At 43.9% G+C, this 25,788-nt stretch overlaps 1 protein-coding gene across 9 annotated transcripts in view; it reads right to left on the reverse strand.

Moving 5' to 3' along the window:
- LOC117558357 (zinc finger protein 521) overlaps window positions 1-25,788 on the reverse strand; it is a 97,343-nt gene that overhangs the window by 58,979 nt on the left and 12,576 nt on the right. For 6 of the 9 annotated variants that reach the window (XM_034234498.1, XM_034234495.1, XM_034234494.1 and 3 more), the window contains exons 2-3: window positions 22,614-22,670; window positions 15,890-16,090 (exon numbers count right to left, since the gene is read on the reverse strand). Coding sequence is in view for 5 of the 9 variants with exons in the window: in XM_034234494.1 (XP_034090385.1) it covers window positions 15,890-16,090; window positions 22,614-22,670 (258 nt within the window). In the remaining 4 variants the exon portion in view is untranslated. The remainder of the gene's footprint in view (window positions 1-15,889; window positions 16,091-22,613; window positions 22,671-25,788) is intronic. The other 3 variants (XM_034234496.1, XM_034234490.1, XM_034234497.1) reach the window with 2 other exon arrangements.

The following is a 25,788-nucleotide window of genomic DNA, read 5'->3' on the forward strand; positions in this document are numbered from 1 at the left end:
CAACACCTCAATGGATACTTCTCCTCTCCCTATTTGCATTGGACCAACACTTCTTGGCTTAGTAATCATTTACTTAGTTACACACCACCACCTGGGAGGCTATTTATGTCTCTCTCAGGAGAGGAACTCGGTATGACTGCCAACCGACACCCCTGTATGAATTATCATCCATTCAATGGTAAACTTCAGAAAAAAATCTCAGGTGCTCAATATGACTGGATTCATTCAAGATTGAACGAATACATCAACAATAAGAATTGAGTCAGGTGGTATAAAACATAAAGACTACAGTGCATTAGATGTTTGTTTTTTGTGGCTAATGTGACCGTTCATTTAGGTTTATGCGATTCTCCTGCAGTAATAAGAAATGTTCCTTCTTATACGTGATAATCTCTGACGTCTATCTTTATGTGCAGCTTACTGTGATGAACCCATTTCAAGAATCATCATTCTAGAGAGTGAATGTAATAGTTCCCCCAATATCAGTTATCACTGACAGCAACATCCATATCAGCTAATTACTTTTCATTGGGCTTGTAGACGAGAGGACATCAGCCTTTATCAGTATATGAAAGGAGAATACATTACTATTATGCTATTACTGTGAAAGAACTGGTGTAGCTGTGCCACTAAGACCCCGGCCACAAGAGGACGAAAACGGCTAAACGCATAGGATTAACGCAAACGCAATCGCAAACAAGCTTCCGTCCACACGCAATAGTTATCCGGATAGTGTCTGCCCACACGAGATCGCTCCGTTTAGCTCCAACCGCTGGAGAAGCTGCAGTACATATGCAGGAGCCTGTACGTGGCGCTGTAACTTCCTCCACAAAAGCAGCGAAGAAGCATGGTTGTCATGGTTGCCCTTCTAATTATTCTCCGCGGTAGGGGCCGAGGGAACCGGGCAGAGTTTTTCGCCAGTCAACGTGTATTAAAGTTTAAACCTTCCGACAACATTATAAAAGTGCCGGTCAAAGGTCTTCTTTGTTATTTATTGAGCTTTAAAACAAAACAAATGAATAACGACTCTATATAATATAATAATAAAAATACACGGAGCCTCTCTTTTTCCTCCCTCTCTTTGGACAGCGTCAGTGTCTGTCTCATGCAGTAGCTGATCCAGTAATGAGTGACCCGGCCGACAGTAAAAATAAACATATTTTTAACTAGTTTAGGTAGTTTGAGAGGTGTCTCCGTCCTGTCAGATTAGACTTCACTCGCGTTTATGTCCATATCGAGAGAAAGATAAATAATCTGAATTCAGTGTGCAGTTTACTTTGACGCGGGGGTGAGCAGCAGAGGTGGGGACAGGCGGGGCTATTGCGCAATCATTATCAGAAAATGATCGCTGAAGCTGCAGTACATATCCACAAAAGCAGCGAGTAAGATCCCCCCCGGATGTGTAAGTCTGCTGTAGATGTTGCACAAAGAACTGTAGCATGGTCAGTAGCTTTCTTAGCACGATAGCAACTCTGCGATCCGCCATTGTTGTTGTTGTTGGTGGCGAAACACATCAGCAATGGCGCGGGGTACGCGGAGGTGAGCAGCAGAGATGGGGAGAGGCGGGGCTATTGCGCAATCATTATCAGAAAATGATCGTATAGGGCGTACACACGGAGCCGTTAGATCCCCAGAGCGTTGCGTATGCCGTTCTATCCACCTTGGGACCCGTTATCGTTTCCTCAGTCGTTTAGTGCCGTATGCGCCCTCGCTGCGAGGGGGGACCCAAGTTCCCAACGGCGAAAACACGTGGGTTTGCTGTCCTGGCTCCAGGATGGTGGAATGAGCTCCCCATTGACATCAGGACGGCAGATAGCTTGCACATCTTCCGGCGCAAACTGAAAACTCATCTCTTTCGACTCCACTTCGAGCGATAGAACTATTAACGAAGCACTTTTATACTAATAAAGGACTGGCTTACCTAAAGCCAGTTGAATAGCACTTGAAATGTTTTTGCTCTATGAAACCTGATGTACTTATATGATTCTATTTTCTTCAAGTTGTATTTTGTTGGACGAACGCACTTATTGTAAGTCGCTTTGGATAAAAGCGTCAGCTAAATGCAATGTAATGTAATGTATGCGGTCGTCCTCGTGTGGCCGAATGGTCTATATGACACTAAACAGTAACGTTGTTTGTTTTTATCTGTTTTGTGTTTAGCTTTTTATCTTATTTATTGATGTGTGTTTTGTCTTTTTGTGTGATATGGACCTTGAGTCTGGAATAAAGATTGGAAATAACGCAAACGGCCGTTTTTTCCTCGTGTGGCTGCAGCCTAATATAGAAATGGCATACAATAAGGTGGTAATAAAATCTGCATCACTCCTCTAGGCGGCTATCTTTCTTGGCTACATTAAATATCAAGAGAATATAGGTGACCTTTAATTACATTTGGCATACAAATAAGTCGACGACTCAGGAAAAGAGAGAAATACATGTTCTAAGATAAGCCTTGCACATAACACATAGCGCTTACTGTAACTCGCCTGGAATCAGGATCCATGCTGCTCTTTTTTGTCTTCAACCAGCATACTTCCAGCACAAACAGATGAAGCCAATAGGTCGAAGCCGTGCTTTCTCCCTCCCTTAATTTGTATTTTCCTTGGCGTTCTTGGGTTAGTGAGGTGACTATCATCTCTGCAGCTGTTCATTGTCTGAGGGAGGAGTTGAAGTTGGGGAATATAATCCCACGCACTATGCATACAGCAGGGAGGAAATATGGGCACTGAGGTGGTGCATAACCCCCTGGGTAATTTGTAAAACATGAGCCATGGCACCCGAGCGCCATGCTGATGCTTGGGTCAGGTGACTCAGTCACAGGTGCATCATGGGAGGATCTCTGGTGAGGAGGCACACCTCCCACAACACTGCACGTTGGGCAACATAATGTTTTCTAAACATGGCTCTCTCTAGGAAGTTGCCTCTGTCTTTATTGTTAATAATGTGAAAAACATTGAAATATAGCAGAGGAGGTAGCTGGATTGTTCTTTTTTGTAGCTGGATGATCAAGTTGAATCTACAACTGAAGCTGAGATCGCACAAATTTAGAAACATAATAGCACAACACACCGCAAATGGCTGTGCCCACACATGTCGCTTTAATAAGAAGTCTTGATTAGGATTCGGCAGACACAACATCCCGCATGCACGGTCTCTGCTTTGCTAGGCCTCAGATAACCTTTATCCTATAGGGTTTAATTAATGTCAGCCAGTCTACTCTGCCTTTCAGAAGGAAACGACTTATTTTTCTGCCCTCATGAAGCTCAAATCCCTCTGTTTCACTGGTGAGGCCGGCTGCCTTGTTTATCCCAACTACAGGTACTGCTCCCTATTAAGGCCAGCACTTGTTACAGGGAAAAGGTTGAATTATTTACCAACAGTAGAGGGGGAGGAAGTGAGAGGGAAAAATAAACGGAGGGAGAGGCATTTCATACATGGGATTTTTATGTTATTTTCTATGTTATGAAGAAGGCAAGTTTAATGATCCATGGATATAAGATGGAGGTGCTGATTAATAAGGAAAGTGGCCTCCTGGCATACAATAATTAGGAGATAAGGCCATACAGGGATGAGTAAACTACCCTGAAAACATACATTTAATTTATTTCATGAAAAACACCCTTTACACTGCCAGAAGTCAGAGTTTTATACATTTGGTTATGTGTAAATAGATGAATGTGTTTTGTTTAATAGATACCAAGGGTGTGTGTGCACACTCTTCACCCAGGGCAAACTGTCTGCATTCTATCTGCATCCCAGCTTCTCTGCGCAATACAACAAAACATACAGAAAACAAAAAGGAGCACAGAGGGGAAAACGAAGAAACAGACCAAACAATAAACTCAACCACCAGAGACAGAGTTTGACTGTGTGTGTGTGTGTGTGTGTGTGTGTGTGTGTGTGTGTGTGTGTGTGTGTGTGTGTGTGTGTGTGTGTGTGTGTGTGTGTGTGTGTGTGTGTGTGTGTGTGTGTGTGTGTGTGTGTGTGTCAAAGAGGGAGACAGAAAGGGAGAGGAGGACGAGGGAGATGAAGACAAATGTAGAAAGGGAGAGAGGCAGAGGGCGGCAGAGAAAACGAAAGACAGAGGGAGAAATCAAATTTGCAAGAACATAACAAAAAGCTGTATCTCCGACAAAAGAGAACACACAAGGGTATTTGTCTAGCTGTCTGCACCAGCAGGATCCTCTGAAAGTTTATTAAACTAGAACCCTTCAAGAGAAGGCAGAGAGTAGTAAACTATACTACTGGGGAGGAAAAGAGAGAGGGAATGGGAGCTGGGGGGGGGGGGGGGGTTGAAAGAGAAAACAGCTTGCTTTTCAGCCTATGTCTCAGAAATTCTTTTATTTCAGCCATGCATTAAGTAACCTCCCCACTGAGTTCTGCTCCCCTTCCTGGTGTGGATAAAGCCGTCCCTCGGGGGAGCCGCTGGTAATTTCCAGCTTCGCCAGAAACTGAGGTATTAGAAAAGACCGCTTGGGGACCTGCCACAATATACCTTCACAATTTCATACGCTCTGAAAAAGAGGCAGCCCCTCCTTCCCAGCCCACCCCCACCCTCCCAGTAAACCCCCTCGAGGGTCCCCAGTTCAAATTTCTGAAGTGCAGACAACGGGTGTATGTGTGGGGGAGGGGAGGGTGGTGGTGGGGGGCCCGTGGGACTGAGCACCAGCAATAGAAAATCCACTGCATAGAGGAGAAAAAAGCATTTCCTCTCTGGTCTGGCAGGAGTGCCTTTTTTCCCCTGGCTCCCACCAGAGGCTTTTTACAAAACATGTGTTGCTGACATGTTGACAGATTGCTCAGTGAAGTGTTAGGCGCATGCACACGGCTGGCCATTTAGGGGGACATGGCTTCCTACCCAACATCCTCTACCTGAGGCACCATGTTTTATACATCATCCCCCAAAGAAAAAAAGGAAACAATAAAAGGTAAGGGAGTTGCTTCCTTTGTGAGGAAAGCAGAATATCAGAGAGCGGAGAGAGACTGCGTATAATGCTGCCTTAGCTGAACTGCGGTGATGGGGAGGAGCAACGGAAGTGAGAATAAGGGAGGGAAATGGTTTCAGGCAGGAAAGGAGATAACGCGGAGAGGTGGGAAAAAAGAGCTCGAGGATGCATGGTTTGCTTATGTACAGCAGGTGAGCCTGTCAAACCAATAAGAAGCCCAAAACACCTCCTCTTTGTCCTCCTGTATGAAGCCACCAATAGCAGGCAGGACTGTGGAATCTGATCAAAGGCCAGCTTCCAGATCCAACTTTTGCTCCTATCAGAGTATCGACAGCACACGTCTTAATCGCCCTGCGGCTCCAAAAGTGCTGCCGTGGCAACAGGATGGAAATGGGGATCATAATGTATTCATGGTGCCGGCGACCTGGGGGCTGCGGAGCGCGCTCTCTGGGGACCGCACTTTACCCAGAGCCAGACGTGTCTGGGCAAAATCACTCCACACAAGACAGCAGTAGAATACTGAGGAGCCATGACAGGATGGAGGGAGGGAGGGATAGAAAGAAAGAAAAAGGAGAGGCAACAGAGACAGCCACGGATAGAAATGGGAGATGATAATAGAAAAAAAAGACAAAGAAGGGTAAGGACATTAGAGGTAAACAATATATGTTGAATGAATTCGAGTTTGAAGAAAAGAAAAGAGGAAAGGTTGCATCACTCCAGTACTGAACTGAAACTTCAAACACAAAAGATCTGAGGCTTTCAGAGGAAAAAACAGGATGTGATTGGTGGAAATGGGCTTGCTGGGATGAGTGGCTCTACCTTGAGAAGCCTGATGCTGCTTGACCAGGTGGGTGGTTGGCTGGGAAATAAATTGCAGAGGAAATTGGTCTAGATTATCAGGGCCACAAAGAGACATGGCCCTTTGGCCACGGGCAAGGATGGATAAATGCCTGAATGAGAAAATGAACAGAGGGATAGAGAGGGGGAAGATTGATGGTTGAGCAGATGGATGGTTAGTTGGATTGAGAGTCCAGTTACCCACAACAACCCAGCATCCCAATACCCACCAATCCTATCTGCTCCTGAAAAATAAATGCTTACATTGGAGATTCATATGGCTTTTTTTCTTGGCTGAATGTAATGTGGTCTCTGACCCTTTCCATCCTAATGATCTCCCCCTCCTCCTCAAAACACATTCTCAAACTCATGCACACCCACAAAAAATGCTCACATGCACAAACAAACAAAAAGCTATAGCCTGACCTGCTTTTCCTCAACAGGAGGGCAGCTACAACAGGCACCATGCCAGGTAAACATCCTCAAGCCTTGTGCACTCACTGCAGAGGGTAAAGCTCAATGCTGGAAACACTCTCTAAAACACAAGCAATAGTCAATTATGTTTAGGACTGCGCAGACATTCTTAGAATATATATTCCTCTTACATGGCCCTCCTGCTGTATTTAGAAATACAGAATAGAAAAAAGAAAAATGTTACTGCATTTATATCAAGGTTTATTCTGTAAAGGAAGTCATAACACCTCCCCCTAGAGGTGATGATTCAAATGCATTAAGTCTCCCAAAATGAGAGGATTCACCTGCGGACTACGGTGCATCCTACTGCACTAACTATCCTCCACACGTAGTACACCCTCAGGCATTCAACCTAGGGCCAAAGACAGCTCTCCTGTCTGTCTCTCCTCCTTCCCTTTAGCTGACAGGTTCTTCGACTGCTAAGCTCCAACACGGACCTCTGCGTTTGAGATGACTGTGCAGAACAATCAAGGGAGAGACAGAAAGAAAGAAAGCAAAAGAAGGAATGATGAACAGGGGCGAGCGATGGATCGCGGGCGAAGAAGAGGTAGAGAGAAACAAGGACATCAACAACTTGTTCTCACAGAGAGATGACCCCTGGCCATCCCGAGGCATCTGGTTTATCTAGCTGTCTGAGTAAGCCACGCACACACCTAATGACTCCAGCCTGGACCATGTCCCATAGGTTTTTTTATCCCGGATTACGGATGGGGAATGACAATGGGCTGGTAAACTACTGTGCCTCACATCTAGGAGCTCATATCAGACAAGGAGTTGTCCATGATGAAAAGACAGGAGTGAGTTGAGAACAAGGTTCAAAGTTACTGAGAAGTTATGGAGTTAGTTTCTGAATAATATTTATGTAAGATTCATGTATCCTTAGGTTTAGGACAACTATATTTTTTTTTAATGGTGCAGTACTGCTGATTTGTATGCATCATAAATGCGGGTAGTATATCTCAAACTGAAGGTCAAATATACCCATAACTCTGAGTTGCGCATTATGTTGGGGGCCAATATGGAGATGTAGTTTGGACTCTAACCTCTATCTTTTTTTTCTCTCATGATGCATGGCGTTGCTGAACAGTCCTCAATCTACTTATGTGGTGGAGATTAGTAATCATCTAGGGTCTTCATATTGATGGCCAGGCTCAGCTTGTTTGCATATTTACTGGCCTTAGAGCCCAGTCGCCTGAGGTGAGAAGCAAATTACATTTCTGCTTACCCCTACGCTCACAACTCTCTAACACTCTTTCAATCCCTCGTTTTCACCTCCTTTTTTTTTTTTTAACCCAACCTCGTTTCTCTTAACATGCTGATCAGTCATCTTGCGGTAAGCATCGTTGCCTGCCTTGGTTGCATCCGTATAGCGGTCTCATTTGGCTAACATCATCACAGCGTAATCTTGTTGGAGAGAGCAATCAGTTTACTTTGGAATTAGGTATTCCGTTGGCGGGCCCGGAGAGAGGGAAGGCTCATAGGGTTTAAAGGATGCAAACGAAAGCATGCTCTCCAGAATACAGTCCCGAGCCTGATTTGGTGATAACAACCCACACAGGCTCCATGTGAGAGTAATGAATGGCCAATGGGAGGCCTGAATAATAATGCAATTGGATTAAAATCCAATCACACGATGGTTTTGTATGTTGACTTTGTTTGTGGGGTATGTTCTACAAACCAAGTTCATGATGAGAAAGATACATCATGCTTTGACTGGGGGCACATAATGTCCTAATATACACATTACTACTCTGTTTAATATGGCCCAATATCTCTTGGCTGTCAGTCCAGCAGTTTGTTGATCTGATTTTGGTGCACATGCATTGCATATAGAATAAGCCGGATAGCATGATGAAGTGATTGTAACAGTTCTTTGTGGTCTTAAATCAGTGGATTATTATTATTATCAGTGGATTATTTAGAAAATGGCTACCACAGGTGGCATGTTACTATTTAATCAGGGATTTTAATCTCTCATTTATCGCGGAGACACGTACCAAGCTGGCATGCTCGCAGCCTTTCACAGAATCCCAGCCACTCGTTGGGAGGCCATCTCTTAGGAGAGGCTCTCTGATCAAATCGATTGACTCCTCCAGGATGATCGATCAGCCTGGCAGGTTGGAGGTGGAATAGATTAGATGACCTTTACATTCTCAGTGGTGTGGACCCCCCACTGTCCACTGCTCTTAACATTAAGAGGAAATCTCTGTATTACCTGACAGCACGGCTTTACTGTCAAACCATTACGTTCTGTACCGACACACAATGTTCCCTCTGTCCAGCTGGTGGCCTTGGAGACCTTAAACGACACCCATCCTGCCCATAAAACTAAATTTATGAACCCACCTTCGAGTCCGAAAATGGCAATTAGCACTAAAGAACAAGTGTGTTACTTCACATGATATTTGAGAATCCCTGTCTGTGTGGGTGGTTCGACTCCCTGTATCCTGAAGTATAGGAGCGGCTGTTCCACAGAGCCCTATAGTAGCCCCCACCCGAACACTACCCCCTGGCCAACAAAAACAACCCCTGGGAGGGGTAGAGGAAAGGGGGGCGTAATGTTGAGTCGGTGATAGTGTAGCACCAAAGTTTCTTAACCACAGTGGCTAGCAGGATGCCGTCACAGCTGGCTCCGCTCCTTCCTGTGGGCCCGCTCCATGGAGCTCAGCCTTCTGGGAGACATAAACCTGTTGGACTGGTCACTCTTTCCACCGCCCTCCATCTCCCTCCTTCCTTTCCTCCCATTACAGGCAAGTTGGGCAAAAGCCATCGAAGGAAAAAGCCCTTTGGGGATCAATGTGCAGAACATTTCCACACAGACATAAAGTAAATCATATGACCTTTTCATTAGGGAGTATTGACATGATTCAAAGGCCCTTAGGTGTGTCTTTAAGGTGTCTTTGAATAAGGTACATCTTGATTGGTGAACTTTTCTTTGTCTCATAGCCATGTTACATCCTGTAGGGGCCTGGTCTGAATTATCCTAGGGAATCATGCCATTGAAAAGCTCTTTGGCATTTGATATGATAATACCGAGTGTTAATTACAAAGCAAGTGTTTGTTCGTGTTAAGCATTTCATTCAATTGTTTATCAAATCAATCCAGTGCAAGTGAACGCTCATTTGCAACATAACACACCAGACAGGTGTTAAGGTGCTGTGTGATCAAAGAAGTTGGATTACTGCAAACAAGAGAGAAAAAAAACCTTCCTAAGATATTTGCATTTTTGGAGTATTCATATATTATATTACTTAAAAAAAAGGTACAAATGAACCAACCCAAACACACCTGACTGAGTCCAGAATGTCCATAAAGTTTTTCAAATAGATTTTTGCCTTTTCTTTGTGCCTAGTTATGTTTCTCTGTATTTGCTTCATCATTATTCTGGTGAGCAGTCCCATGTTTGAAAAGGAAAAAAGAAAATCATTTGAATTCTGGGGACCCAGAGGAGAGTGAGCAAAACCCAGAGGTAAGATCCAAGCTCGCTCTCCGTGCCCTTCTGTTGGCTGCCTACCTGGTAAACATCTTCACGAGCTCCTTGCTTTCAAAACACGTCAACCGGTGCCTATGTACTTTAGACTGGCCGGCCAAGCAGGAATTGAGACTTTATTTGTTTTTTTTTTACTTTTTCCTGTCTCTCTTCCGAACCACCGCACATAACCTGTCTGGCATTAATGATGTTGTTAATAAAATGCGGCTGGTCTGTGGGTGGATTTGCCTGGCAGGCCTGGTGCCTGTCCTTCTCAGAGATAAGCCCTGCTGGCCTTATCTACCTCCCACAGCCCCACCCAGCAGTGCCGTGCACTGGACACACAACCAGTCAACTCATCACTGGCTAATTACCACCTCTGACTGCCTTACAAAGCAGGCCTGGACTCACATCGCTGCTGCGGCTGCTAAGATTGGCTCTCTCCTACCTTGACTGTGTCTCTCTCCACTTCTTTGTCTTTTACCCTTCCCCCTTTCTATCTCTCCTCTTCCCATGTCTCTATATATTTCACTTGTCTCTCTTGGCTAGTTTTGTCCTCTTATACTCTATTCCATTTCCTCAGCCAACAGGCTATTCAAATATAAGTGCTGAGTTTTATCGCATAGTATTTTTCAACTGTCATTGAAAAGGAAAAATGCAACAGCTACATTGTGGGTTGTCAGGTAAATCCTGTGTCTACCTTCCAGTGTACGCCCTGCTTTTGCAAAGGACTAATGGCATGTATGATACAGTTTCTAAGCAAGGGCTTACGCCATTTGTGAGCTGCAGTCGGTTCAGTCTCATAGCTTCAGCAGGGCAGCCGAAGTCACTTGTGTTACAGAGGGAGGGAGCGGTTTCTTTTATTCAATTGTTTTCCACTTCCACGAGCGTGTGCCAAGGGGGAGGAAAGCGCCGGCTTAACACGCTCTGCAATTCAACACGGCCAGACGCAGTCCTATTAAGATTTAATGTGCCATTCTTCTGCTTGTGCCGCTGAAAAAGACTTGCAGGCTGAGGAAGAGAGTGAACAAAGAGCAGGCAGAGCCAGAGCCAGGGCCAGGGAGAGATGAAGAGAGTAAGAGATGCCGAGACAACTGCTCCGTGCCAGGTCTTTGTCACTCGACTGAAGTCAGTAGTTTCAAAGGGATGCTACGTAGTGGAGGGGGAAAATAACAACAATGTTGTTGATTTCGTTTTTCACCCAGTCCTTGTAGTTTCAGGTGAGAACATGAGACTATCTCTGTTTTGTCCATGTCACCCCTGCTATTGTGGCTACCTACTTAAGAAAGAGGTCGACTGGATGAAGTCACAGCATGTGTTTACCCTCTTGGGCGATGAATTATGTGTTGTCTAAAATACAAAGTGCAAGCACGCAGGTGCTGTGAGAGAGCATGTGTGCACATGTGCCCGATATCATGTGTCTGTGTGTTTGCGGATGACTGATTGAGCAAGCAATTACATGAGACGGAGTGTCTTAAAACTGGTTAATAATGAAAATTAAGGAGATGTAGTGTTGGCCATCATCAACTCTGCCATTAACACACAAACACAAACAAACACACGGGCCCCTCTATTCTTATTTTTGATTGTATTTCTGCATAAAATGCAGTCCTCGTCTGACAAAGACCAATAAATACTTTATACAGTGCATAATGTCTGCGGTGTGAGCACAAGGGAGAGAGAAAGAGGGCGTCCTCACGAGGGCATATGCTTTGAATTCCTAATGACACTCCTGTTAACGTTACTGGCAGTGTCACACAGAGAGAAAACGCACAGGGATGATACGCCGTGGAGTCAAACATCTACTTTAATACTCCCTTTCTTTCTCTGCTTCTCCTCCTGTCTCTACCTATTGCTCTCTTTCCCATAGACACTCACATACAACATGCCCCCCACACAAATGCATACACACAGGAAAGACTGAAGTCCAATTCTGAGAGCTCACTCTAGCATGAGGTCTCTTTTCAGTGGCTGCGTTGTGCCAGAAGTAGCTATTCTCCCCTGACCGCCTCTCCTCCTTTCAAAGCCTTGTAATCAGTGTGCTGCTCTTTGTACCAGGATGTCGCAAGACGCCCCGGCAAAAACACAGCAGAATTTCTGATGAACAGCAGTGGCTCAGAGTTCGGCTAATCAGGTCTTGCTCATGTCGCTTTCCTCTTATGTGAGCCCTTTTGAAGCGAATAAAGTCTTTGCAGTTTGGCACGTTCTTCTTGGCAGCCACAAAGCAGCTGTTGGATCAATACACAAAGTTAGTTGAAAAAACCCTGTACAACCAATAGGAGCCCGTTGGAAACAGTTAGTAGAAAACATGGACTGCCAGGAGCCTGTTCATAGTGGAGGGTATGACTGAATGTTTCCATGCTGCTGACCCAACGACTTGATGCAAATTAATTCATACACTTCAAACAAACATGCCGTGGTTTGGAATGGAAAGGGGAAACATATCGGTGGGTTTAGAGAAATTGTCTGGTTCCCAATCGCAGACAAATACTTCATATTAGAAATGTGTCTAAACTATTTCCATCATATTACCAACCTCTTCATTGCGGGGGGTCTTATTGTTTTTCACAGATATTAATATTTCATTTGTATTTTTCTCATAAATCTGAAATGTATTTTATTGAAGCCGAGTGCATTTTGCTATGTCTACAGGGAAGAAGAAGGGGGAAATCTACATAATATAAATCCATATATGGCCCAGTTATCGCTCCCTCTTTTTCAGTTGCACCCTCTCTGATTGATTCCTTTATCTGAGGGAAGCAGAAGACATGCTCTGTTTGCTCGCACAGTGGCCGGCAGGAAAACAGAGAAAGACACTTATTAAAAAGGTCATCTCACAGAGGGTTAAAATAGCAGGGCACAGAGCTCTCCGGGGGGGAGCAGCTATGCCCCTCCTCTAGTGAAGGACACAAGAAAAAAGGTGTTGCTCAAGGGAGCTGGACCCGTAATGAAAGAATGGCCACCAGGCTGACAGCCCATGTGTGCACTGGCCTATTCAAATACCTTCAGAGACACAGAATTGGAAAACAGAATGTGAAAGGCTTTGTGAAAATGCAATCTTTTGAAATAAACTCTCGGCTAGATGTGATATTTTTGTTTATAGTGTGGGCTAGCTAGTAAACACAAGTTAAAATGAGCTGAGGAGCAACGTTGGCAAGTAAGTCTGAGGGCATGTTCCTTGCCTGCAATTGCAATCTCATCTCAAGCAGATGAACGCGTCTTGTGCCAACTGAGAACAAAAGTCAAACTGTAGACACCGTTTCTCTTTCGCCATGAACGATCAGTAACAATACGAGGGTGCACAGACATTACAATGAGATAGTGAGACAAAGCATTCGTGAAGTGTTTTTTGGAAAGGCCTATGGAATAGCAGTGCCTCCAGCCTCCTGTCTCCTCCCCAGGGCAGCCTAAAGCCCTGTCGGCAGGATGCTGATCCCCACACGGAAACCTGATCCCAGCCATCCTGGAGCCGGAGGGGGGACGGGGGAGTGCTCTCCCCCCGTGGAGCCCCTCCACTTCTGCTCCAGAGTTAAAGGGGTGCTCTGGGGGAACATTCCTCTAGCCCTGCCCCAGCCAGCCTCCACTCTCAACTCTCTAGAGGAGCATTCTTCCAGCCCTGCCCTAGCCTTCACTGGGATCTCCTGGGGAGCATTCCTGAAGCCCTGCCCTAGCCCAAGACGGGCTCTCTGGGGACGCATTCCTGCAGCACTCTCTCTTTCCCCATCTCCCTCCTTTTCCCTCGCTCCCTTTCTCAGACTCTCGCCTTCCTCCGCAGTCCAGCATTAGCTCGATCAATAGCACCGATCGCATCAGGGACACGAGGCAATCCATACCCATGCGCTCCCTTAGCGCACTGCAGTGGTCACGACTTAAGTGCATGGAAAGGTGTTATACCTCTGCCAGACGGGGGGAGACAATGGCGGCCATTGATCGCAGTGACATGCAACATCTTTCTCTTTTCTCTCTGTCCATCGGGCGTGGTCGACATGCAGCTAGAATCTGTTTAGACTTTCTGTGGTGACATTTGCGTTTTACAGTAGAACATAGACGCAATGAGGCCCAGAATAAACATGTGAAGCAGTGCGTTTATATGGCCATGTCTGGGTCTGGTAATACAGTATAAAACGCTTTTGGGATATCGGCTGGGGGAAAAGAGCTGAATTCTGACAAGAAACACGTCCATGTGGATTGGTTTCAGTCAAGCTCTGCAATTTGTTTACCAAAAATAAAACATTTGAAATTCTAAAAATGCAGGGTTTAGCAGGTGCTGGTTGTTGATTAGAAACTGGTTCTAATAAAGGATCCATCTGTGAGCAGAGACTTGATGTAAGGCAGATTAATTGGTCATGGATGTCTACATAATGCCACATAGGAAATCTCCTCCCATATTCCAGAGAATACACAAACACTCACACATTCAAAGTACTTAGTATGCCATCTAGAAGTTTCTTTTCTCCCACTGTGTTTGAATACTAATAGTGTTTCTGCGCAATCACAATACCCTAATGGCAATTAGATTCTTTTGTTTAGTTTCCACGGGGGCTCTTATCCAAACTGTGTTTTTTTCATCATTGAGCAATTAAGAGTTATTTGTCCGTAAGATTGACATTTATAAAAGCCAGGCTTAATTATTGAAAAAATATGGCTGAGTCAGACTCATGACCACATTACAGCGGTGCTGAACATAAAGAAGTTATCCCGAATCAAACACTCAACTGGTTGTCTTTAAAAATAAATATAATGTTAAGCACTGTTGGAGCACCCTAAAAGTAAAATAATACCCTTTGTGTTTTTATTTCTTCAGTTTCCCAAACAGACTGTCCACATGTTTGTGCTGGCTTGATGGAATTAGGTGTTACATTTATATAAAAAAAAAAAAGAAAAAAGAAAAAAGAAGGGTGACAGAAGGTGCTGCACTTAGTTTTGTTCAGACCAATGAATGCTTTTGTTGGATGACAGTAATGTGAAAGTGAACAGTGCATTGATTTTCACACCTTGTGTAGACTGAGCGTCACTTTGAATTTGTACACACATGAGCAAACCGGAGGAACACATACATGTTAACAAGCATGCCTGCACATACAGTCTCTTTTACAATGGACATGCAGGCATTACTGCTTAAATCAACACCAAGACGGACAGAGTTCTGAGTTGCACACTTATATACACACACAGACAAACAAACATAGGACTTTGCTCCTAAGATTGTCTTACAGTTAATGGAAACTCTTTGTAAAACTCCTGGGATATCTACCCTATTATTTGTGGCTTGCTGATTGTGGGTTGTAAAATATGAAACTGGGCTTGAATGTAAACAGAAAAGAGACTTGCCTAGATTTCCCATAACCAATGTTTAGGATTTGCTTTGAATAGCTTCTGCACTACATCAGAAACAGGATTGTTACATCGTAGCCTGTTCATATTCTGTTTCTAAACAACATAGTAAGGTATATGCCCATGTGCAACATTTGGAAATGTATGTCAGGTGGTGTTTCTGAATGGGGGCCCATAAGGACGTGCAAAGGAGGACAGCAAGTCCAGGAGAAGCACATGGAAACCTTCAGTTCACATCATTAGTTCCGTCTGCCACCTTGTCATGATATTTATAGCACTATTCATCCATCAACAGTTCAATGACACAGTCTGCCAATGGCATCCTTCTCTTTCAGTAATACTACTGCAGCTAGCTAACATTGGGACCAGTGAGGGACTTTCCTGGAGCGAGGATCTGTTTCCAGTTGGTGGTCTGGTTACTGTGGGACCTCGTAGCCACAAGTTACACTCGAGTGAAATGTTAGAATTAGTATAGCGCTTTGTAAAATATTAAACTGAAACAGGCAAGGACAAAATGCACATACTATAAATACACACACGGTAGCCTACAGTGATGTATTATAAGGACACATGGAGGCATGTCACGCCTGTAGATATTAATGTACAGCACGTATAAATACTGTTCTATGTGTGTGAGGCCTACATGTGTGTCTGTGATGCTGGAAATCTACCAAGGAAACTGGTAGTCTGGTGTTGTGCTCCCCTTGGTGCAGTGTACTAACACATAGTGTGGCATATTTTCTGGTGAAGGCATAGAGTGAGAGTGGGAGTGGGAGAAGAGCTGAGTGGCAGAGTGGAGGGGAGGCTCGGTGGGCTGAACGTTGTTTACCTGTCAGCTGGCATTGATTAATCTTGTGTTCGGTGAGATCGCTCAGCGACTCGAACACCTGCCGGCAGCTGTCGCAGCTGTGCAGCGCAGGCTCCTCGTCGTCCTCCTCTCCCTCTTCTCCTTCCTCTGGAGAGAGCAACCTCTTCCTCAGACGCCCGGTCTCACCATCCTCCGCCGCCCTCTCGAGGGCGCACTCTGGATCTGCCGAGACACAGGAAATGAGCACCACACAGTCAGAGGGGTGACCCACACAGTGAGGTACTACAGCTTCCTCTGGGTGACAATAAAATTGATTTCTAGACTCTGGATTTAATAAAAACAATAATAAAAGCTGTAATAAAAATGCAGGTTCAATTTGGGCTGCTGTAACTCAAACCACTCATACCATAACAGAAGTGTTGGGCAGGTGAGGGTGAGATATATACAGACACACACACACACACACACACACACACACACACACACACGGTGGCACGATGCTCACACACACAGTAATCCAATCCACACATGCACACACACCTTTGTTATTAGAAATGGTTTTACGTTGTGTTTGCCCTGCTTCACCCAAGCAAAACTTCAGTATATGAAACTAGACTGATGGGAATATGTGTAGTTAATAAATCCTGGATTGCAGTTTTGGCTCGACCAAAGAAATATGAAATCCTGCCAGTGAGTGCTGAATTGCATCAGTCAGCGTCTATCAAAGGAGACGGACCTTGCCATATTATCCAGACATCTAGGCCAGAACAGTGGATGTATGGAGCGTAGCACAGTAAGACACACGAAAATGAGATTGGTGTGTGTTAGGCTGCCGTCACGACACACTTCCCTAAATTATTCAGCCTTGCTTGCAGGCAGCCGCGGGTCGCACACATCAATATTCTTCAATCCATCTGCAGTTTTGTCTCTTGTTGGCTTTGTGCTGCAGCAGTGCCAGGGGTGGGCGACTGAACCAGGACTAGGAATCATCTTTCAAGATAATCTGAAGTTCTTCACATGATGCTGAAATATTCGGACAACAAATCAAACCTTGCATTGTTCACTCACAGCACACCGTAGACATCTTCACTCAGAAGCATAGTAAATGTGTCTTGCAACAGCATCTTATAAATAAGCAGCATGGCCTGCAGCCCTCTTTCTCCCCTGCTGTGACCATTACACTTCACAATAAGACTGATTAAAAAGCCATACTTACAATCAAACAATCATGTCACCCTGGTTTAGGCTTTGTGGGGGAGAAAAGCCCTTGCACTTTCCTGGCAGCCATTTTAAGCCCCACTGATGCAAGTGTTTCTCAGCTCGTCCTGAAACTCCGGAGGGGAATGGTAACAGGAAGCTTGTTTTTATTTCACCTGGCACACAGTTAACAGTGCTTTAGGAAAAAGGTGTGTGTGGCACTGATGCACGCAGGTGTGCGTATAAACTGGGTGTCTATACAAAGGGGCGGCCATTTTAAGTCTTCCTTCAGTAGGGTGCTCTTAAACTGTGAAATTCCTTGAGGAAAGACGTTCCAGAACTCATCAAGGCCACCCAGGATTTTTTATTTTCCCCACTTGCGCCAAGTATTGATGTAACATCACACCCTCCATTGTCCTTCCCTCTTGGCGACTGAGGCTCTCGGAACGTGCCCTCTAAAAATATCTGCACTGTGGTCCCCAGTGGGACCATGCAGAACAGAACAGAACAGAAGGTGTTTCAAGAAAATGAAAATCCCAACCCAATCCTCACAGATGCAGGCCTTTCCTGCTCTGGGGGGAAAACACTTCTGACTGAGGCCAAAAGCCACACAATATAAACTAATGATGATTCATCCACAGACACAGAATTCACAATATGCACGTTTTTTTGCAGGTTGCCTGCAGAGGATGTTAAGACTTTGATATTTTTTTCCAATGGCCTTTATGAATCATTAATTTATCTAATATTACAGCTCAGACCTGTCAGGATAACTAACTGATGGCTACATTTAAGCATTTAATGTTTTGTCTGCAATAGAATATGCATTTACCAGTGCAGAATGCAGAAGCATTGTAATCTGTTATATTAGGTATTTTCAAATGTTTTCAAAGAAATTAAACCAAAAATAAACGTTCTCACTTGTCTCTTAATTCATCTGACAAGCTTCAGCTGCAATTTACTGCACAGTAAATTCAAGCCGGGTCAGGGCTCCCTCCGAGCCCAGTGACCTCCTGTGTGATGCAGCGCTGGAAGTGTAAACTACTACATGTTTGGGAGGGTTGAGGCAGAATAAGCATGGAGGGGGGGCTTGACACAGCAAGGTCACGTCCAACCCTGGGATTAAAGAGCCACGTCAATACTGAGGTTCCTGCGCCTCTGGGCCTCATACAGTAATCCATCAGATCAGGACATCCTCTTCTACCAGTCTCTACAGGCTGGACAGCAGATCAATACCAGCATGCTCGGAATAGCTGACGATCACATATGGAATATGGGGGAAAGATGTGTGGCATATTGAGATTTTTTTATCATGCCTGACGTCCTTGTTAATTTTCTTAAAATCAGCTTGACAATGTTGGTATGGCAGGTAAAGACAAGAGGGACCGCTGATCCATATTCTGATAAGGTCAGTTCGAAGTAAGATGATCGTAGCTCAGACTGAGAAATTATTCATGACGGGAATAGGATGATGATGATCTGACTGAAAGGACACATTTTTAATCTTTATGGTACTAAAACTACATTAGTTTTGAACTAATAAAATGTGGATATCTGAAGGGTGATTGACATCTTTATAGCCAAGTAATATCTGCCTGAGACCAAGTCCATCCATCATACACACAGTGCACAGTGACATTTATCATGCCACAACTTTCATCTTAGGAGTTGAAGAGTCCCCTGGACCCCCCACCTTTATATTATTGAATATTTCTGCTCTTAAATATTTATAACCTTTTAATTGATATTCTCCTCTCTGCTCCCTCAGCCCCACCAGGGACCCGTGGTCCCTAGCAGGGAAGCTACTTGTCCCCCCACTGTCTGGCCCACACACTGAGATAGGAGGAGACATTTGACCACAGGGAGAGGAGGAAGAGCATGGACGTAAAGGAATATTCAAAGAAAGAAAGTGGGAAAATTAAGGGGTAAAGCGCAAAGTCTGGCCATGCAGCAAAGCCAGAATTGAATAGAATAATGACCTTTGCAGTTAACGCTTACCATTAACCCGCTTTAACATTGCTGGAGGTTTTATGTCAAACATTAAGCTTGAAAATAAAATATTGATTTTCTAGGGGGCAAAGTGGTTGTTGGGTACTGAGATATTTGTTTTTGAATGCACCATGTGATGGGTGTCATGTGTTTTAAACTGAAATGTATTACAATCTAACCCCATAGTCAACCCGAAAACCTTTTGGTAGGGCTTGAAAGCACTGAGTTCTCACTTGCCTGTAGAAACAGTTTGCCTGAGTCTTTCCTTGTGCAATGAAAGACCTTGGTGTCAAAAACATCATTACCAACTCACCATCTCCTCATTTCTCCATCATTTCCCAGAGATCCTTATTCTAAGAAGCCCCCCTCCCCGGCAACCCAGCCTACAACCACCCACCCCCAAGTTCGAATTAAGAATTTATTTTAACCAGCAAGCAGCTTCTGTCGACATATGTTGGCGGGCCTGATCAAAGGTGAGTACGCTCCTTTATCAGAGTGAGGGAGGCTGTCAGAAATAGGAGGACATTAAGATTGAATAACCTTCACACGGTTGCCGGCACCTCATTATTTAAAAATCTAAAACTTTTGCAGAGCACCCTCCATATATAGGTCACACTACATTCTAATGCCACATGTGCCTCCGAGTGTATCCTCCTCTGTGTGGATGGGATTTGGGGCTATCCACTTAGACCGTCACATCCACTGATCCCCCATCATTAAAGATTGTCATGATCCGCCGACGTGGCTGTGCACTTGACACTTGCCAGATTGTTAACAATCCTCGTGAATTTGCATTGGGGGAGTCTGTGTTCATATGGTCGGTGTTATCTGATTCATGTCCCCCTGATTCCTATTAAGGAACTAATTGCTGTTTAGTATTAGGGTGCATTGAAAGTAGTTTAGTAGAAGTATTTGTCATAAGTCATTTCACTCATTACAAGCACAAAGTGATGACAAATATTTCACACCGTGTTATATGCATTATAATAATTAAGATTTTATAATGCATGCTGAGATAAAAATAAGAGCAGCACAGAGAAAGGAAAGGTGCTACACAATTACAGGTGGAGGAACAAACAATGACAACACGGAGAGCTCAACTTGAAGGAAGCAACACATATAATCACAGGTACGCAGACAGTATCATCCAACATTAAAATGTCTACGCCAAAAAGAGATATGAGCATGCAAAGGAGAATGGGAATCAAAGCCGTTGAATGAGAAACAACATTTGAACATACCAAATGTTCTCCTTCTATGTCTCACTCGCGCTCTCACAGGGAGTGATAATATTGAACGGAGCGCCTTGCTATGCCATTAGTGCAGTAAAACATCAAAGGAAATGAATAATAGAGAATATGATTTTCTGAAGTGGTGGAGTGAAAGAGTCCTTTCCTCTTCCGGCTGTAGTGAGTCCTGCAGTACATTGATCTGCGGGCAGCCTCAGCCAGAGCCGGGCACGGCACCACTGCTATACACTACCCTACACTACGGCACCTTGCCACCCAGACACTCCTTCAGATCTCTCGAACACTTCTATTTGCCTCAGTCCACTCCACTTTGACAGAGCTGACAACCTCTACCAAAAAAAAAAACAGCCTCAATCTGACATAGCCGTGAGCAAAACAAGAAAAAAGAAAAGAAAGGGATGTATATATAAGAGAAGAAAAAGCACGGAGCATGTGGTTATAATTACACACAAGCAGCGCAGTGGTAAAGCCAAGCTGCAGATCTTAAGCCTGCTCGACACTCTCTGGGTAAAAAAAGCGCACTGCCTCATTAAATCTCAGATATCACACTGTTCCTGCCCCTCTATACTATGCATAATACTGTCTATCTTTTAGAGGACCTCTTTTGTTAGCATTTCTCCTATGCCTTTGCTACATATCAAACATGAATGAGAAACAGGATGCCGGACCTGCAGAACACTTGCAGAGTCACAGAAGAGCACAACTGGGGGTCTACTTATGAGGCTGATCTTGACACCATGTCTGATTAAGCCCTCGGCTTGTCAGGAGTCTAATGGCTGTTGTGGCCATGTCCGTCAAATGCATGAAAAGCAGGTAAGCTGTTCCGCTGCCTCTCAATTTGACATTAAAAGGGTCTTGTTTGGGTAGTGGTTTAACTAGGAGGAGGAATTACTGCTAGTTACGATTAGGAAAGTTGGAGGAGAATGATTGGAAAAAAGCAAGAGAAATCTCCCAGCATCTTAAAAGTGTACAGGCCACAAACAACACTTTTCACATTGACCATTCGACAAGCTGCATCCTGAGCGGGGGTTAAAAAATAAATCAGTCAGACGAAGTCAAATGAGGAAAGTGAGAAATTAATTTGTGCGCCCTCCTGATTTCTCCACAGGCAGACATCGATCATGTGGCGGCTGTCTCCCCTCACTCTGGAGATAGAGGCGGTGCAGGGATGGGGAGAGGGGAGATTCGTGTGTCTGAGGGGGTCGTTGTAATCAGGCACACTCATTAGTTCTACTTTGGCTCTGGATGACAGGAGGTCTCCGAAGCAAGTCTGCCTTTTATGCCCAGTCCTTCATCCCTTGGGCTGGGGTCAGAGTGGCAAAGGAGACTGTTTCTTTCCACAGAACCACCCACCATCACCTATCAATACACATTAACTCAACGGCAGATAGATATCTACTTTTTAAAGAGATTAATGAAAATGTTAAAAAAATAAATGACAGGCATATCGCATCAATTGGCACACCAAAGGGTGAATCGGTAAAACACGAGGTATAATGGATAGCACCAGAGATCAGAAACTCCAAGAGGCCTGCTTCTGTTTGTGCTGCAATTTAAGAATCTCAAATCCATCTCTAAATACATATTTAAATGTATGTCTGCAGAGAGTTCACAAACAAATACTGAAAGAATAATGCTGTAGTCATACGAAAAACCCAGACTTATTGTAGTGGTGCATGCTCCTGCATTTTGCACAGGAGCACTGAGAAAGCAATGGGTAAATGCTGGACTAATGTGGCAGCCTAGGAATATCCAGGGTCCCCAGCCTGCTGGGCAAAACCATCCATATCGGGTTTAAAATAACCACGCCTGAGACTTAACCTTTACCAGAGACAAATGAAATGAAAATATACAGTGTGGTGCATCAGGAGCAGGCTTCATTCATAGGGGGCTTTCTGCTAGCCTGACCTGAATTACCGCTCCATTCCTGGAGGGCCACTGTGAATGGCACGCGTGGAGACAGGACACATTCATCTGGGTAGCTCTATTCTACATCATACAGACGGTTGGGAAACAAAGAGTCCAAAAAAACAGCAGGAACACACAAAAACACAAGGACAGCTTTAAGCGCACCTGCATGTATGCATGCATGCAAACACACAAACAAAGAAGAGCTGCACCACTGTGCCCTTCGCGTAAACAAACACATGCAACCATGCCGTTTACAGTATGAAAACCTCAAAAACAGGAAATGCATAGTTTGTTTCATTCTAAACCCAACGAAAAATGTGCAGACAGACACGCACACAGATCTAGAAACATAATCCACTTTCCAGCCGAAAATGATGAAATATGAAATGGAGCATTACCGCTTGGAATGGCAGTCAGCCCAGGACTTTGCTGGTCCTCTGTCACATTGTCTTCTACTGCCAGAAAAAGAGAAGGGGGAGAAAAAGAAGGAAAGAAACAGTTAACTGTGAAAAACAAGTTAAGACATATTGAGATTTCCTTTTTTTTTTAATTATTTACTGTTGAGATTTTCTGTATGGAAACTCCAAGAGATTTCAACAGCTTTCGACAGCTCAACCTGTGGTTTGGGAATCCACACAAGCCTTTCATATGTATGAGGTTTGGCAACAAGGCAAACAGCCACCCACGTAAATAACATATTGGACTGGGTAATGACGTGATGAATTATGAACGTCTCCCATGAAACGTCCTCCCAACATCAACAGTGACCAAGGAAAAACACCTTGATGACTGAATGTGTAAGAAGGTTGTTTAGTCCGCCTAGGTTGGATTAATTAGGTGGGTATCAAAAACACGATTTGTAGATTCCAGTATAAATATGGACCTTCTTAAAAAGATGACTGTGATCCAATCTTAATACCAAAACAAAATACATAAATTCAAGAAATATATATATTCACATTACGTGTCGTAACAACCAAAGTGGCTGCAAAGTGCTTTTTCTCCTTAACGGATGGCTGACAAAATAGTGACAGCTTGATCGGCACTGAAATCCGCTCATTAGGTCGCATGGCAACTAAACCACTTTTGACTTTTTGACAACAGCATGGCCTTGAAAAACAAGACTTCTGTTTAGTAAAAGGCAAGAACCTTTTACATTGGAGTCTTTTTGGAACTGGTGAGAGTTCCTTGTGGCATGTCAAGTACGAGAAATGAAATGGATTTTAACAGCGGGAAGAGAACAAAAGAGTCTCCCACCTGTTCCATGTAAAATGAGGGTCTCACTGAGGACTTCTTACGCCTCTGCGTTCCACCCCTGCAGTTGAAATGCATTCTCCATTATGTCTTTTCTTTCTAGCCTTTCATTTTCCTGGGCAAAGAGGAAGGGGGAGTTTGACAGGACCTCCCAGTAGGGGAGTGTGGCAGTGACTGCCAAAGCAGAAACTGGCGCACTTTTAAAATCGCACAAAATATCCTGTACTTTGCATAATTAAGGCTGGATCCTATGGTGGCAGAAGCCCCCTCAGGGGAGTAAGAGTCAGTGTCAAGCAGGGTGTCAAACCTCAGTGAAAAATAAAGAGGAAAGTGTCGAGCTGTTTCTTATGAAGATTGAAAATGACGGAGGCACTATGTTTCGATGTCAGGCCTTGTCCAGCCAAAACCAAATTCCAAGGAAATTCGTATGAAAAGCTTTTATTCAAAATAACCATTGTAAATAAACTATTCACTCAATGCATATGAGAATGTCTCTGAATGGAAATATGTCCCTTAGAAACTATTATAATTGATGTACACAAAAAATATGCTAAACAAACTTTCATGGGTCTGGCAATTAATTAACAAAATCAATTAAAAAAAGTGATGGAATAGACATAGTTGGACGGCATGGCGTCATATCCCTCGGAGCCACCATAGAGAACTGCATTAGCCAACACAGAATCATTGTCCTTTTTAAAAGGAGGCCTTAGTGACTGACGCCCTGAGAGTTTAATGAGTTTCTCCAGCACTGTTGAGCGCCTTGCATCTAGGATCATTTAAATGGGCTAGGGATGGGGGTCCTAATAAACCCCCATGGTTCCATCAGAGACTGGTGGTGGGAGCTGGAGTTTTTGTTTTGATTACCGTCCCTGTTGGTGAGATGAGGGAGTTCATGCAGAAAATTATATTTCACAATGCCATAAGAACTTAAACATTACAGCCGTTTGCGATGATTTGTCACCACTGTGAACTTATTAAAAGTGTTGTCGTTTAAAGTAAACAACTTCCATCACAGCGCAAAAAATCCTTTCATTTGCACCTGTCTTCTAGATAATTAATAGCTACCTAGGAGCGATCATAGAGGGTGAGCTGTCAAGTAAGGGCAGACTCCTGTGATGTCTCATACTGGCTGGACATTTGATCAACAATCAGCACAGTGCAAATCAAATAGCTGGACAGTTTTAATTTAAAAAAAACTCCAAAGCTGCGTTCACTGCTTAATGACAATGACTTCAAGTGAATATAACTCAGTCCACATTGTTGTTAATGCATCGCTGCTATCAGTTAATTAATGTTTGACAAGGTACACTATATCACTCAGTCAGTGACAAACTGTAATCATGCTGCTAGGTTTTGTTGATACAATACCAAACACACATGGGAGCATTTCAGCACTGCTCCTTTGATTTTCAAAACACGGAGCAGCAAAGACATAATCCCACAACAAGTGGCAGAGCATTAAAAAGGCCACTAATTAACACACTGGCCACACACAAAACTAAACGTAGAGTTACTGTCATTATTTAGAGATTGACAATCCCCAAGACAGGACATTTCCTTTTTAGGGATGAATTCATTTTCTACAGATAAGGGAGCAAAATAACAAGCAAAAGAAAACAAGACGCAAGTAAAAAAACTAAATAATATGAAATTAACAAAACAGATTGATCTCCGCAAGCACAGCCAGTGATACATCACACCTGCATATGACTAATGATTTAATAGACATGAATAAGCAAAACATGACAAACTCAGCAGCTTGGACCTTTCCTAATCCATCAAATGAATTCCTGCTGTGTAGGAGAATGGAGTGAAGAGCGTGTAAAATTACTGTACATTCTTGTGGTTTTATTTGTGGATCGACACGTAATTCTGCGTGCGTGCATGCATGTGTGAGTATTTCGCAGCACTTTTCCGACATAAAAAAAAGCCCTGAGTGTGTTCCTGGATATGCTTGACTCATCTGCTTGGTTACAGCCAGCTTGGACGATACAGTGCCGAACACAATGGCTGTGTAATCCGCCCTGACTGACCGAGAAGGAGACGCCCGCCACAGGGACTACAACTCAATTTAGCTCAGGTCAAGAGGTCAACCCTCCTCAATTAGGGCCGGGAAGGGAGGGAGGAGGACACACACTGCACATGAATAACTTTCTTAATGAGCATTATTTGAACTGGTGATTAGTGTCATAAATAATTTGCAATAAAAGGGGCATGTTAATCACGTTGCATAATATTTTTCATCCTATAAAAATAGCCTTGTACTATAAGCAAATCATAAGAGCAAAGAAATGAACTAGTAGCAATCAATAAATT

The sequence above is a fragment of the Gymnodraco acuticeps genome, unplaced genomic scaffold (genome assembly GCF_902827175.1).
Source record: "Gymnodraco acuticeps unplaced genomic scaffold, fGymAcu1.1, whole genome shotgun sequence".
Taxonomy (NCBI): domain Eukaryota; kingdom Metazoa; phylum Chordata; class Actinopteri; order Perciformes; family Bathydraconidae; genus Gymnodraco; species Gymnodraco acuticeps.